We start from the raw sequence: 15,150 nt of genomic DNA on the forward strand, positions 1-15,150 counted from the left end.
TCTCAACCAGGGTCCTGCATTTAAATACAGTAGCTTAATGGTAGGAATTGCCACACATTGGTTTAGGGTGGAGGCTCTCTGCCATCAAACACAATTGCTTTAAATAAATATTCCAGCAAATAAATATTGCATCGCTATCAGCCTGTGGTCTGGGAGATTTGGAATGTTGCTGTTCGACATGGAAAAGTCCGCCATTAAGAGGTCAGTGCTTCGAGTTCTCGGGGCCTCAGCATTTTCTTCGCGGCAATGATGGTGTTCTTCATCAGCATGGCAACGGTCATGGGCCCAACCCCACCTGGCACCGGAGTGATGTAGCTGGCTTTCTGCTTCACACCTGGGGGGGAAAGGGGCAGAACGTAAGGCTAAGGAAAGAGTCGACACCAAATTACCCAGGTATGCCGTTCACTGTGAGCAAAGTGGGAGGAGTCCCAGACTAAAAAAAATGTCAACAATATTCCCCCAAACAGCTACAAATCTGTGGTTTTAATGAATTAATTCCTCTTTCAATCATTCTGCAGAAGCTATTCAGCTTCTCAGGTTTCAGGTGTTTGTGGGATTTTCTGAGGACAGTGGTGACGGAACAATTAAAATAGTATAAAAATTAACACCTCTATACCAAAGATAATGTTATACAAAGCCAGTACAGGAACAAGCCAAAATTATTAAGTATTAATTCATTTCTGTATTATTTGATGTATAATCCTTAGGGGAAAAAATCAGTTCTATAATAAACAAACCAATACAAAGTCCAAAGAGTCACGAAGGATTGATTGGAGCGTGTGAATTTTTGTGAACCAATCCAGATTTGGACTTTTCATTGTAACTGATTGTCTTCAGGAAGAAGTACTCTTTGGACTTTGTATTGGTTTGTTTATTATAGAACTGATTTTTGTTCTAAGGATTGTATTATTTGATGTGATAGTAATATAGAAATGAATTAATAAAATGGCAAGAGATTAGGGCCAAATGCCCAGTAGCAGGGAATAACTGCCTGAGAGAAGTAGGGCCATAAAGCCTCTTCTCGGCTTTGACCACAGAAATCCTGCCCAAACTTTCCCCAGATTATGAGCCTACCCATTTTGGAGAGTGTTTTTGGTTTGGAAGCAAGATGCAGAAGCACTAAAAACAGGTCTCCAGGTTGTTTGCCAAAATTAGCAGTGCTCGAATTGTTTAAAAAGTGAATAAATTGACACAGCAGGAATCTGAGATATTATGCTTTTCATTTGAACCCACTAAAAATGTAGGAAATCCTAACTAACTCTATGAGCTCCAAAAATGGGTCATGGTATACTTCCATAGCCCCTTTCTACTCCCGACTACAGTATGAGTGGGGCAGCTCCTTCTGTGGGGCAACGTCAGCAAAAGGAAAGTGCCAACTACCAAATTACTGATTGCGGTTTCAGCTTTGATTGCTGCAGGTGCAACCAACACGGTAGCCCACAACAGGAATACCTGGCAGGCATCCCTCACTGTGCTACCGAAGCCAAGCAAAGGTGTGACTCTCTAATGCAGCCTAGCTAGACTCGTGCTTACAGTAGGGCAACCCATATCGACAGCCGCCTGCAGGAAGTATTTGTGGCAAAGCTTTTAGTAACTTGATCTCTTGCCGTCTCTTCTGAAACAAGGTCACAAGCGGGACTCTTAACTCTACAGAGCCTTGGATTCAAAATCCTCAGCCCACTCGACGCCTTCATCCAATACAGAAACGGAAGGATGAAGTTACAGGGAAGAGTTGCGATCATTTTTTCACAAGGTATTAAGTGACTCGATATGTTCTGCATCCTTTGCTGCCTTTGCAGCTTCAACCATTTCAAAGAACAGCTGAAGTGGCCGTTACCTATCTTCCGTAATATACAGTAAAATCTATCGACAAAACGTTCATCTGATCTCCTTGGGATCCTGTAATCTGAATCCCGTACCTTCAAAATCCACATCTCCAACCAGCTTTGGTTTGGCAGTAACAGGATCCTGGACTCTGTTTATGCCGACGTCGATCACAGCAGCTCCTTCTTTGATCATGTCTGCTGTAATCAGATTAGGAATGCCTGAAAATTTAATAAAAGATAAATTAATGTACAAGAAAGCTACTGGTACCCACATACTGTAACAGCTTCAAAGGACAAAGCTCCAGGTGACTTCCCAGAAGATCCCTGATGGAAGACCCCTCAACTCCTACCAGCTCTGACAAGGCCAAAGGTCCCAGTGCCCCTTCTTAGTGTCAGGAGCAGCTTCAAACAGCTCTTTAGCCTGTGAAATCCCACTGGCAAAGACTCTGGGGATTAGCAGCCTTCCAGAATTACTCATCACCATCAATGTCCTGTACTCATCAGCCGGATGTTCCTTAAGAGTCCCCGGATTCTGGCCTCTTCCTGAAGGACAAGCTTCTTACCTGCAGCTGCAACGACGATGTCAGCAAGAATTGTATGCTGCTTGAGCTGTTCCTTTGGGGTATAGCGGTGAGAGATGGTGACTGTCGCATCCCCTGAAAAGAGAAGCTCCCGGTGAGAACACCATTCAACTTCCTTCCAATTTAGCTCATGTTAAAGAACGCTGGGGCAGTTGGCAGCTGAGTGACAACAGGGAGGGAAGGGAAGCCCCAACCTCAAAAAAAAAAAAAAAAAAAAACCCCACCCTTCAACCAAGGCAGTATTTTCCTCCAGCAGTTTACTACCCACTTACTTCTGGGCATATTGCTGAAGGTGCCCTATTTGGACTTTTTTAAATTGCTTCTAGCTTTTGCCACTAAGAAGGTCCAGGACAGTACATCAACATCCCATATTTTGAAAAAGGGACAACAAACGTTTTCACCATTGCAAGACAGGGTCTCGAGGACAGAAACCTGTTCATGCTGCCTTGGGAAATGGTACACACTGTTCACAGTGAAATTAACCACAAAGGACAAAGTGCACATGCTTTGAAGAACTGAAGATGTTGATGCTCCTCGGGGCTTTCCGCAGAACATGCCAATGTCCTAAGAAGGAGCACAACTCCAGGTTTTCCCAGGGAAACTGGAACAATATTTCCAGGGAAACTGACAACGCTGAGCATGAAATGTTGTGCATGGTCTTGTTTGAGACCATCTTGGGGTTTGTCCATCTGCTTGCCCGGCTGCAGCCAGATGTTTTTTTTTGGCTCCATTGGGCATCTTTGCCCTTATCAGAATTGTATTCAGCTGTTTAACCATGGTTTAATTGGTTTTGATTCTGTTTTTATCATATGTGGTATTCTTGTGAGCCACCCTGAGCCCAGCCTTTGGCTGGGGAGGGCGGGGTAGAAATGAAATAAATAAATAGAAGTTCTCCAGACAATATGAGAGGTTGCTAAAGCGGTTCTGAATTCCAAAGGACCAAATAATAGTGGGGGATAGGGGCACAGCACAGACCACTTGCTATCTTTGCTGAAAATGGAGGGGGTCTTAGCCCTCCCCCCAGGTAAGGTAACCACACAGATACTGAATGAGGAAAATCTGAGCAGCAAAGTGATTTGAGCTTCCTTCTACTAACCAGCCAGGTTTGGAGACCGAGCTTACCTCCAGGACGCTCATGTCTGCCATCCGTATGCAGAAGCATCGCAATGGGCATGCCAACATTCTTCGATCGGCCAGCAACAACAACGTTCTTGCCCAGGGTTGGGATTCCTGCCATGCAGAAAAACATGCACACACACAATGAGGTTCTGTGCTCTTAAACACCACTAGAAACACAGAGGACTTGGTGCAAGACTCTTACCAGTTCTCTTGATGATTTCCCACACGCCCCAAGGCGTTGCAGGTAGCATGGAGTATTGGTCCAGACACATCCGGCCCACGTTGACGACATGGAAGCCGTCGACATCTTTTTCAGGGTTTACAGCGTTGCAGACCTTTCGCTCATCGATATGTTCTGGAGGGAGAGAAGAGACAATTAATACTTGGTATGTAGTCCTAGCATCAGTTACGCCAGGCGAGTATGCGTGACTGGAAGGGAAAAGCAGAACAGGAAATCAAATACTGGCCCATGTGGACATTAAGTTTCATGAAATTCCTGTCCAGGTAAAAAAACGGTAAAGGTCCCCTGTGCAAGCACCGGGTCATTCCTGGCCCAGGGGGTGACATAACATCCCGACGTTTACTAAGCAGACTTTGTTTACGGGTGGTTTGCCAGTGCCTTCCCAAGTCACCTTCCCTTTACCCCCAGCAAGCTGGGTACTCATTTTACCGACCTCAGAAGGATGGAAGGCTGAGTCAACCTTGAGCCAGTACAACCGTCCAAACACAACCCCTAGCTGCTTAACACGGACAACATAAGCAAGACTGAAACCATGTACTGGCATACGGGGGATACAGGCCACTCCACGGAAGAGTTACCGCATAGTATAGTATGGAAGAGCCTGACCTAGGCAGGAGATGGGCCACTCAACTAGCAGCATGCAAGGCTGGCTTTCTTACAACCCTCTGACTCAATGCACGTGTTTCAAAGACGCAAATGTTCTAATGGAGCCATGTGAAGAGCTCCTCCTGAAGTTTACTCACCAGGTAAAGGGAGCTGCACCAGCAGACCGTCTACATTGGTGTCATCATTCAGTTTCACAATTAAATCAAGCAACTCGTCTTCCGTGATGGAGGCTGGTTTCAGGATTGTTTCGCTACTGATTCCTACAACAAGCAAGACAGGAATGTCAAAAGGAAATTTTTTAATTTGATGGCCACGTTTCACAGGGCACAAAGCTATAAGGAATACTAGCTAGTGAAATCAGAGAGGCTGGGTGATGCACAAGACAGAAGTCTTGGCCAATGTCACAGTTTCAGGCTTTTCTAATAAGAATACCCGTGACTATACGGCTGGAACCAAGGGGCTTGTTTGCACCTCTTTGTCTGTGGCTGAGGTGGTCCTCCACTGCAAAGTGCTTTTCTCTGGCACGGGACGCTTTTGGGTTCACTGATAGATTAACAGAAGCTCCTGACACCAAAGAAATTCATTCTGCAGTGGACGACCTCCTCCACCATGGAGAAGGGTGCAGTGCAAGCAGATGCAAGGTTTAGTATACAAGCCCACATGGACCAACTTGGAGATTTCTTTCGAAGATGTATGCTTAAATTTTGATGCATTTCATTTTTCATGTGTACTGCAATTAAGCAGACATGAGGCCTCCTTTTTTATACTTCTAATTGGCCAGAGCATTTAATAAGCCTGACAGCTTCACAAGGAAATCACTAGAACTGACCAAAGGGAAGCCACGGATTTGGGAGCCGCTTAGCTGTGCACTAAAACGTTTTGCACGTTCCTCAGAATATTCAAGGACCGCGGTTCCCAAATCAAGCTGCAGGAATTGGAGGCAGTGAAGATCCAGTAACTGCAATTTGATCCCAGAAACCGAAGTTTCCAGTGCCTGCCGAGAATACCAAGCCCTGGGGTCTTTCTGGCCAGACATGGCCACCGTATCCTTTTACATTTTCATCTGGGAAAGGTTACATCTCAAAGCGGGGCTGAACATGGGCCAGCAGGGCAATTGCTGCCTAGCGCAGTAGCAGCCAGCAGGGCACCCCTAAGCAGACAAAGGCTTTGTCAGAGGACTAGCAATCTAAGACCTTTCTAGTGTTTAGATCTTGTCACTGCTACTGCACTTGAGGCCAAATCTGTTATGCTTTCCAAGCTTCCTTCTTTTCAAACTTGTAGCCTCCCATCTTGTTTCAGGCTGTAAAAGTATCACTGACATCCAAGTCACACAAATACTCAGCAGTCAGACAGCACTAAGGATATTATGTGTGCAATGAGGCTGCGGAGGAGGCAGCTGAAACTTGAGAGACAGGCTTGAGGTGGAAGACTGGAGAATCTATATTGTAGCAACAGCTGCTTGGCTAACCTTGTGCCAAGTCCTAGGGAAGCACACCAGGCAACTGAAGGCCAAGTAGCTGCAGAGCAGATGCTCCAAGGCATCCCAGGCTGCAGCAGTGAAGCAAGTGGCAGGTGGGGAAGCTAGAAGTGCTTCAAGCTGCCAGATAGAGAAGGTAAAGAGAAGAGCAGTGACTTCCAAGAACCCTTCCCCCCACCCCCCACAAACAACTCTGCTGATGGAGATGCTGCTCACCCACCCCCTCAGGAGAGGAAAAGGACATACCAACATCAGCTGCAGCTTTGGTCTTGTTCAGGACATAGGAGTGGCTTGCAGGATTTTCACCCACAAGAACCACGCTGAGGTGAGGCCTTCTGTTTCCAGCTGCCACCCACTGCTCCACTTCATGGCGGGCTTCTTGTCTGATCTGCCGGGCCAGTTTCCTCCCAGAAATGACAACGGCTTCATTCCTGCACAGAGACAGTTTTTACAGCTTCCCGACCCCAAATCCAAATTACGGCATGTTAACAGCTATCACACCTTAGCTTGGCTCCCTAAATAGCAGCGCCTCTTCATGCATGCCCCTCTAGGCCAGTTTGCCCAGAATTAAGCCAAATACAGAAGCATCAGGTCTTGTGAGAGGGAGCATCTCATAGAAGCAAAGGATATATGAAGTCAGAGCGCATTCTGTTTTACAGCTACTAGGTGGCACACTTAAACAAGAATCCCAAGGAGCCTAAAAACCTTCAGGCACCAGGACTGGCTTTTTGTACAAAGGACGCTAACAGACAAATTACAGTCAGAAAAGAGACCACGTGCTTCTATTTTCTTTGATGGGCATTTGTGTCTAGAAATGCACACCTGGGAGCCTTAGTCAACCACGTCTCTCAAAATCAGGCTTGCTGTGCATTTTCAGACACACACCCTTTAGAGTTTGCAGTGAAGACACAGCACATCTGCAGACAAACCATGAGGACCCATCTTCTGTATTGTGTGAAGAAGCGCTTAGAGCAACTAGACCTTGCTTTTCTCGGTGCCCATGAGAGCCTTCAAATAACAAATGTTACAGAGAGGGTCAATCAGCACCAGCTCACAAGTGCAACGGCCTGCAACTGAATCAACATTGACCACTGCAATCGCCATTGCTTAAAAACTATCAATACTTGAACAATCAAACTTCAGCTTTGCTAATATTTGTTTATAGTGTTTTACACTTTAAAAGCCCATACCATCTGACTCAACAGGCAAAAACAAACACTCACAGACCAGTATAGTTCAACACTATACTGGAATCAAGCGACGGAAAAAAAGTAGATGCAGCTTTGCATTAAATAGCCGGTTACCCTAAATAGGTGTTTGTTCCTCATACTATGGAATCAAAACCATAGTATCCTCTAAGCTTATTCAGCTATTTCTTTTAGCCAAACATAATAAAAAATTAAGACCCAGTTAGAGAAACTTTGTTTCACAGAAAGCAGGCACAGGAGCAGCCGCTTAAAAGTTGGTTCTTGGCAAGGGAGAACTGCAGCTAATTTCCAGAACTGCACTGTCGTCACACGCTCCAGCATGCTGCGTGTCCGCAAGAGATAAAAGCCACCGAGGCAAGAAGAACAGATAAAGGAAGAAACATTTACTGGGCTGTTCCCTAGTTATGCCTCCCACACTTGTTGCTCACTTTTAACCCTGCTTCTTTGCTTCCAACTCAAGGTCAAGCCATGAAAGTCATCAAAGTCATGAAAGCCTTTCACAAGCAAGTTCTACTGACTTGTGACATTTTTAAACAATACACTGAACTGCCTTCATCGAGGGAGGCTGATAAAGCAAAGCTGTCCCCTGTGCAGCTTTGGACAGCAGTGGAAGAAAGAAGAGGGGAATAAAACCCAACCTAAAAACAGAAGTTGGGTACCCAAGGTTGGGTGGAAAGAGAGGTTGATAACTGTAGCCACATACCAAACACGTTTGGCCTATAGGGCCTTCATAAGTGGTTAATTAAAACCCTTGTAAAGACTGCACAAATTTACAGAAATAAATTAATAAATACATATGCAAACAGTTCAAACCCAACCAGGCATGTGAATAGGTTGTAAAGTCTATTCCCAATTACTCAAACATCTGGTCAGATAGGTTCTAGTTGTCATACTGGTTAGTATATGTCTCTCATATACTATGTGTGCAGGTATCAACTTAGTAAAGCAACTTTGGACAGCCCCAGGTCTCACTTATAGTGTGCTGCAACCCATGCAAAGCACAGCCACATGCCAGAGATCTGGGGACCTTGTAGAGGTGCACAGATGCCTTTCACGAGTTGCACAAGAGGCTACACTTGCACAGAGAAGCTCTTCACCATGCCAGCATCATGTTTAAAGGAGATCTGGGTAGCTTCTTGCAGGTTATAGTGTATGTACTTGGTAAGAAGCATACCACTCCATACAGTATTTACAAGAGGAACGGTATTTTAACAGCGAATTTATGGCTTCTGGGATTTCTTTTTGCTTGTCACCCAAGGCAGCTTGCAACAACCAATAGTTTTATAAGGAAAAGTAGCTGAAACCACCCAACTGTAGCTCCAACTCATATGGGTTGGGCTTCAATTTATTAGCCTCATCAAGCCCATTAGACTCCAAAATAGTCGCTGCTTAACCAGGATTAGGTCAAAAGGAAATAAGAGTTGTGTGTTATCTACACACTTCACCAAGCCCCCGAACGACCTCATCTAGGGCTGCATGAAGCCAACATAGGGAAGAAACACCCCTGCAGAATTCTCCCATCAAAAATGCACAGCTGCAGGGCAGCGATCCCCTAGCACCACCTTCTGGGCACCACCTGCCAGGTGGGAACATATATCGCACCTCCTACTCCCAATTGCATAGGCATTCCAGAAGAACAGGATGGGTAATAGTATGCAAAGGTGGCAAGAGGAACCCAAGAGCCCACTGAGCGATACCAACAAAGGTCATCCTGGGAAGCCAACCTAGCTTTACATTCCAAAGAGTGATCAAAACGGGGGCGGGCCTGTGGCTCAGTGGTAGAGAATCTGCTTGGCATGCAGAAGGTCCCAAGTCCAATCCCCAGCATCTCCATTTAAAGGGACTAGGCAGGTAGGTGACGTGAAAGACCCCTGCCTGAGACCATGGAGAGCTGCGGCCGGTCTGAGTAGACAATACTGACTTTGATGGACCAAGCGTCTAATTCCGTATAAGGGGCAGCTTCATGTGTGAAATGACTCTCTAGATAACCCAGTGTCACTCAAGAACTGGTAACGATGCATTTAACTCAACCCCACAAACTAAAGCGAACCGAAAAGGCAACCGAGCCCCATCACTTCCGCTCCTCCACTTCCCTTTTTGATGCCCGTCTTGCAAATCACATATCTGAAGAAGTGAGCCGTGGCTCACAAAAGCTCATACCCTGCCAGAAATTTTGTTCTTTTTAAAGGTGCTACTGGCCTCCTGCCCTGACCTGGATGGCCCAGGCTGGCCTGATCTCGTCAGATCTCAGAAGCTAAGCAGGGTCAGCCCTGGTTAGTATTTGGATGGGAGATCACCAAGGAATGCCAGGGTTGCTGTGCAGAGGAAGGCACTGGCAAACCACCTCTGTTAGTTAGTCTCTTGCCATGAAAACCCCAAAAAGGGGTCGCCATAAATCGGCTGCGACTTGACGGCACTTTACACACACACTGGCCTCTTGCTCTTCGCTACTGCAAATCACGGTCACGATCAGAACTCAGGGAAAACGGGGAAGGGCGGTGCCCAGCACCTAACCCTCCCCCGTTTTTCCGCATACCACCCCGAAAACATCCCCGCGTTGCCGCCGAGCAGCAGCCAGGGCTCGTCCCGGGACTGGCTGGAGGCGGCAGCAGCCGCTCCACGCAAGCGAGCGAGGCGATTTCATCAGCCTGCAGGCCAGCCAACGACCGCTGGGGGGAGCCCAGCCCATTCATTCCCACCATAGGGAAGCACAGGGGCCGGATCCAGTCCCCCCCCCACCACCACATTGGGGAAACCACGGCCGCCCAAAGGCTCCCGAAAGCCCCTAGCTACCCCCCCTCGACGAAGACCCCACACGGGGTGGGGGGAAGTAAACGAAGACTGGGGGCCATTGATGCACGGGAGGTTTCGCCTGGGGTTTGCCTCCCATGCATAAATGGCCTGGGAGACTAGAGTCTCCCACGTACAGCAAGCCTCCCCTCCAGGTGCGGCCCCTCAGATAGACTACACCCGAAGAGGGAGGCTCCACCGGGGCCTATTGCTGAGTTTTGAGAATCTGGATGGGGGAAAACGTGCCTCTAGCAAACCCCAGGCGAAACCTCCCGTGCATCAATGGCCTGGGAGACTCGGGCCTCCCACGCACAGCAAACCTCCCCTCCAGCTGCGGCCCGTCAGATAGATTACACCCGAAGAGGGAGGCTCCACCGGGGCCTATTGCTGAGTTTTGAGGATCTGGATGGGGGGAAACGTGCCTCTAGCCAACCCCAGGCGAAACCTCCCGTGCATCAATGGCCTGGGAGAATAGAGTCTCCTACGCCCAGCACGCCTCCCCTCCAGGTGCGGCCCATCGGATAGACTACCCCCGAAGAGGGAGGCTCCGCCGGGGCTCCTCGCAGACCCTTCCCCCGACATACCGAGACGCGGTGAGGTGGAGCCGGCGGGCCTCCTGCCGGAGATGACAGCCGCAGCTTCGGCCCGGCGAGGCCCCCGCGGCGGCCTGGCCCAGGAGGCGAAGGAGCAGGCGCGGCGCGGCGACGGTTGCCATGGCAGCGGCGGACGGCGCGTCGGATGGAGGGTCTCTGGCCCAGGTGAAGCCCGGCGCTGCCTTAAGAAACCTCCGCCAACCCCGCCCGGCCCTCAAGCCGGCCGCGACATCATTGGCCGGAAGAGAGAGTGACGCGCCGGTACCGCTCGGATTGGGTGACGGGGAGAGTGACGTCACGGTTTCCGGAAGGCGAGGCGAGGGCTGGGCGGCGGGCCACGATTGACGCGGGAGGCTGAGAGGGCGGGGCCGAACGCCCGGCCTACATTCCGATTGGTCGAGATGGATCAGGAAGGCGCGGGAGAAAGGGGATGGGGCGGTAGTGGCGTCCTCGTGGTGCCGGTCCTTACTGTAGCAGACACAGGAGCGAAGCGTCGTCCTCTGTGTTGCGCTGAGGTTCCATCCGCACGTGTCGAGGAACAAGGAGGAGAGGCAGGAGAACTGCAGTTTCGGCCGTGAAGTGTTGTCTTTTTTTTTTCTTCCTTTTAAATAGTTTTTATTGTTTTCTCAAATCAAATTTCCAACAAGTTTAAACGTTCATTGTCATCTAACTACATTAACAAAGAGAAAAACTTTGTTGATATACTATAACCTTAAATTTAAATTTCATTTGACCTCCCTCCACCTCCTTCCATCCAAAAATAAAATTGTCTTTTGTAAATGATTACTAATCTTACATTTCATTCCATTCATTAATATATAATTTATAAATTAATAAAAACCTAAAGAGTTTATCATTATTTTAAATTCAACTTATGATAAAAAACAATAATTACTTATATATATAAAAAGATTAGTTCAATGAATACCCTCTAAACAACCCCATTTGAAATTCAGTTTCACAGTAAACTTTCCATGCCCCCCATTCCTCCAAAAATTGCATATTGTCTTTTTGATTTATTAAAGCTGTGAGTTTCGCCGTGAAGTGTTGTCTTGTGCACGTGTTTTTGTTTTTAATCCCCTTGCAAGTAGAAAGCCAGCTCCTCAAGCAACAAGAGAGAGACAGTTGCTGGTTTAATCTGTGTTTGTGTGTTTAATGAAGAGGAACAACCGGCGATAGAATCCATCACAGTCTGAAGCGGTGTTGTCTTTTCTACCGTGTGTCAACCGGGTCTGCACTTGAGGTGATGAACCATGGCTTTTGCAGGGGACCACGCCCCAAAGGATGAGAATAAAGGCATCTCCATCATCTATAAAATCTCAAGGTGTGACAGAAGTACCCCCTTCCCTCAAACAGACAGTGGAGAGAATATTAAATACGGACCAACTCGGATGGTGGCTAAGTGCCATGTGGGAAAGGGTCTTTTTTATTACATAGAACGTTATGCATACCACCTCTCCAGAACTCTCCGCTTGAGGCGGCCTTGTAGGACACAGGAGACATGCCAGAACTGTTTCCAGAGGGAGCTCCGGGCTTAGATAGTATTTTTAACCCATTTTAATTCTCCTTTTCTAAATGCCTTGCCCCAAGTTATCCCTGCAACAACCCTTTGGGTAGCCTGGTCTGGATTTTAACCCATTTTAATGTTCCAATTCTGTATACGTAGCCCCATGTTGCCCTTGTAACGACCCTGTGAGGTAGGCTAGGCTGAAATGGGGAGGGTCAAGATCACACAGTGATCTTCATCACTCAGTGAGGGTTTAAACCCAGCTTTCCCTGGTTCAAGCCCAGCATGCCCAGCTGTGGTCCATGGCTACATCTTATTATTCAAAAAAGGGAAGAGATGCTGCCTTATCCTGAGATCAGAGGGATAGGCAATAGACACAAGAGGCACAGACCTAAAGTCGGAGATTTCTACACATCTATTAGAGAAGGAGATCTGCCTCGGCTGGATGCTGGCTGATAGGGGAACTCACACACCTCCTTGCAAGGTGATTCTAGTCTCATTGTGGCAGAGCCTTTGGCCTTATGATTGTTTGCTTCTAAAAATGCTAGTTTAGAATCTGTGCACCATAGTTTTGGCTTACTGAAATAGGTTACATTATTCACCGGGAGGGGGGAATAACTTCACATAGTATAAATGTATCTGATTGTATGATAGCCACCTTGAAGGAACAGGCTTTATAGCTAGATAATAGTTGTGTGCCTTGTAATGAGAAAAAAGTATCTTTGAGTTGATTTGCTTGTTGCATAGAAGCGCTGCTGAAGATAAAAGCACCCAGTACAAATCATCACTCTCTCTCTCTCTCTCAAGCACTGACTTTATTTGACACCAGTTACCCTGTGGGAACCAGCAAGAATCATGTTACATATTATAGTATGTAAGCATGCTTACGTGTTAGTTGGGTTCTCTGCCAAGTCCTCTGGAACACTCCCATTTTTGCTTGGAGGATGTTAAAAATATCAGGCGAGTTCATTTGAGGCTGGTATGGTTGCCGGATACCATTAAAAGTTTTTCTTAAATCTCAAATCCTTGAATATTGCCAAAAGGAGGTCCTGAGAAAGAGCCATGTGATCCAACGTTGCTATCAAGCCTCCATTTTTGTTGACTTTCTCTTTCCCCTACATCTTGGTCCTGAAATCAGCCATTCCCTGCCAGTTGCATAAGGGCCCAAATTCCATTGAATGCATTTCCATGGAAGAAGGAACTGTGGAGGAGGTCACCATTCAATGCTGCTCTGTCAAGGAAGGGGCTGAAAATAACCCCAGACAGAGTATATGGAATAGAGTAGTTCCTGCTGCAGATGGTACTTTCAGACCATTCCCAGCAGAAGCCAAAGTTTCCTTAGCTGATTTCACAAGGTCTAATGCTGGACTTGACATTTTACTCCATGGACTAGATTTGTCTGCAGATTTTATTCCACAACATCTGTGCACAGGAACACACCAAAAGTATTTTAAGGAAGGAAAGCCACATTGAATTTTTGAGTAAATATTTTCCTGTCAACAAATGAAAAATGCACCCTTATTTCCCAGACCAGGTGAGTCTGAAAAGAACTCCAAATTTCTTCCACAACAGCACGCTATTAAGCCAGGATCCTGCATTCAGGACCTGCTTGTGCTCAGCATCTTCTGGACAAGATCTGCTTGGCCAACCACATTTCGCCTTTGCCTTTCCACTCTGAGGTCTGTGACAGAAGCCCTAAAACCTTACTGGGGCACCTAGAGCATCTGGGATTTGGACACTTGGGGGTTAGATTAGAATAACCCATACATTTCCATTTCACATTGGACAAAGGACAATCCAGTTTGGGCCAGACCCCCAATCTGCCATAAACGTTTGGAGCCATTACCAGGTTTTGGGGAGGGGGGTGAGACTATATTTTATGTCTGATTGGTAATAGTTGCCTCTGGCTTTGCATAGCATTAACTTGTTAATCTTAGCTTGTCATTCTTAGCAAGGGAGCTGGCTTAGATGAAGAAGAAGAGGAGTTGGTTTTTAAATGCCGACTTTCTCTACCACTTAAGGGAGACTCAAACCGGCTTACAATCACCTTCCTTTCCCCTCCCCACAACAGACACCCTGTGAGGTAGGTGCGGCTGAAAGAGCTCTAACTAGCCCAAGATCACCCAGCTGGCTTTGTATGTAGGAGTGGGGAAACAAATTCAGTTCACCAGATTAGCCTCCGCCGTTCATATGGAGGAGTGGGGAATCAAACCTGGTTCTCCAGATCAGAGTTCACCGGTCCAAACCACCGCTCTTAAGCACTACACCACGCTGGCTAGATCCAATGACCGTAAATATTCGGACCTTTAGGAGTTCCCCTTGTCTTCAGTCTTCACCAGAAACCTGGGTCCTCAGAAGACTGAGTTGGGGTTAAGGACTCCTCCAACATCTTGTTACTACAAGGAACTATATATGCTCTGAAGAACCTGCTACAGCCTAGATAAAGTATGCTCAACTGAGTTAGTTCAACTGTATTTGTTTTTAATGTAGAATGTGGGTTGTGTTCTTGTGTGTGTTTTTTCCTGTATTTTGTTCTGTTCTTTTCCACCTCTTTTTTAAATCCAGAACACCTTCCCCCCTTTTAAAACAATGATTTTTATAAAGACTTTGGGGGGGGGGGGACTTTGCTTAATACAATCTATTTCTCTGGGATATTTCTCAGAACCCTTTCCCTGTGTGCTAAACAACACAGGCACTACTTAGTTGATTATAAGGTTTCTAGCCTGTCCCATCATTATTGTTCTAGCACTGTGCTAGAAGGATACCTTCTCAGCAGGCCAGCGTAGATGTTCTCAGGAGGTCCCTGAGTGCTGGTGGCTGGTTACCAGGCTACTTTCCAGGGAACCCTTGGTGTAAGGGAGTTTCTCAGCAAGGAAAGGCACTGCCCCCCTTCCTTTTGTAACAAGTTCCTTGTCCTGGTTCAGATGATGCCATCTGAGTGGATGTTTGCAAAGTCTCCTCTCTAACTCAGCCTGTGGGTGACATTGGATGTTGGAGTTTGATGGTGCTGAAGAATTTATTTGTTGGTTGATTTAGTTATATTTTCATTCATCAGGCTTAGGGCTAGGTTGGCCTGTCAAATTTACAATTGGTACTTTCTTCATGTTTGGTTCACAGATTTCATTCCATTGTGCTGAGTTAGATCGTTAGGTTAGTTTAGAATTGGATAGGAATTACTTTTGTATTTTATTGGTTTATTTTG

General features: G+C 46.8%; 1 protein-coding gene across 1 annotated transcript; it reads right to left on the minus strand.

The window, feature by feature from the left end:
• On the minus strand, positions 1-10,563 carry MTHFD2 (methylenetetrahydrofolate dehydrogenase (NADP+ dependent) 2, methenyltetrahydrofolate cyclohydrolase). Its single transcript, XM_056860415.1, has 8 exons — positions 10,433-10,563; positions 6,097-6,281; positions 4,511-4,633; positions 3,729-3,881; positions 3,530-3,637; positions 2,390-2,482; positions 1,920-2,045; positions 1-334 (listed from the first exon to the last, which is right to left on the minus strand). Exons 1-8 carry the CDS (start codon positions 10,561-10,563, stop codon positions 195-197), a joined length of 1,059 nt encoding a protein of 352 aa, XP_056716393.1. The 3' UTR covers positions 1-194.
• Positions 10,564-15,150: the final 4,587 nt, after the last annotated feature.

The sequence above is a fragment of the Euleptes europaea genome, chromosome 14, assembly GCF_029931775.1.
Source record: "Euleptes europaea isolate rEulEur1 chromosome 14, rEulEur1.hap1, whole genome shotgun sequence".
NCBI lineage: Eukaryota > Metazoa > Chordata > Lepidosauria > Squamata > Sphaerodactylidae > Euleptes > Euleptes europaea.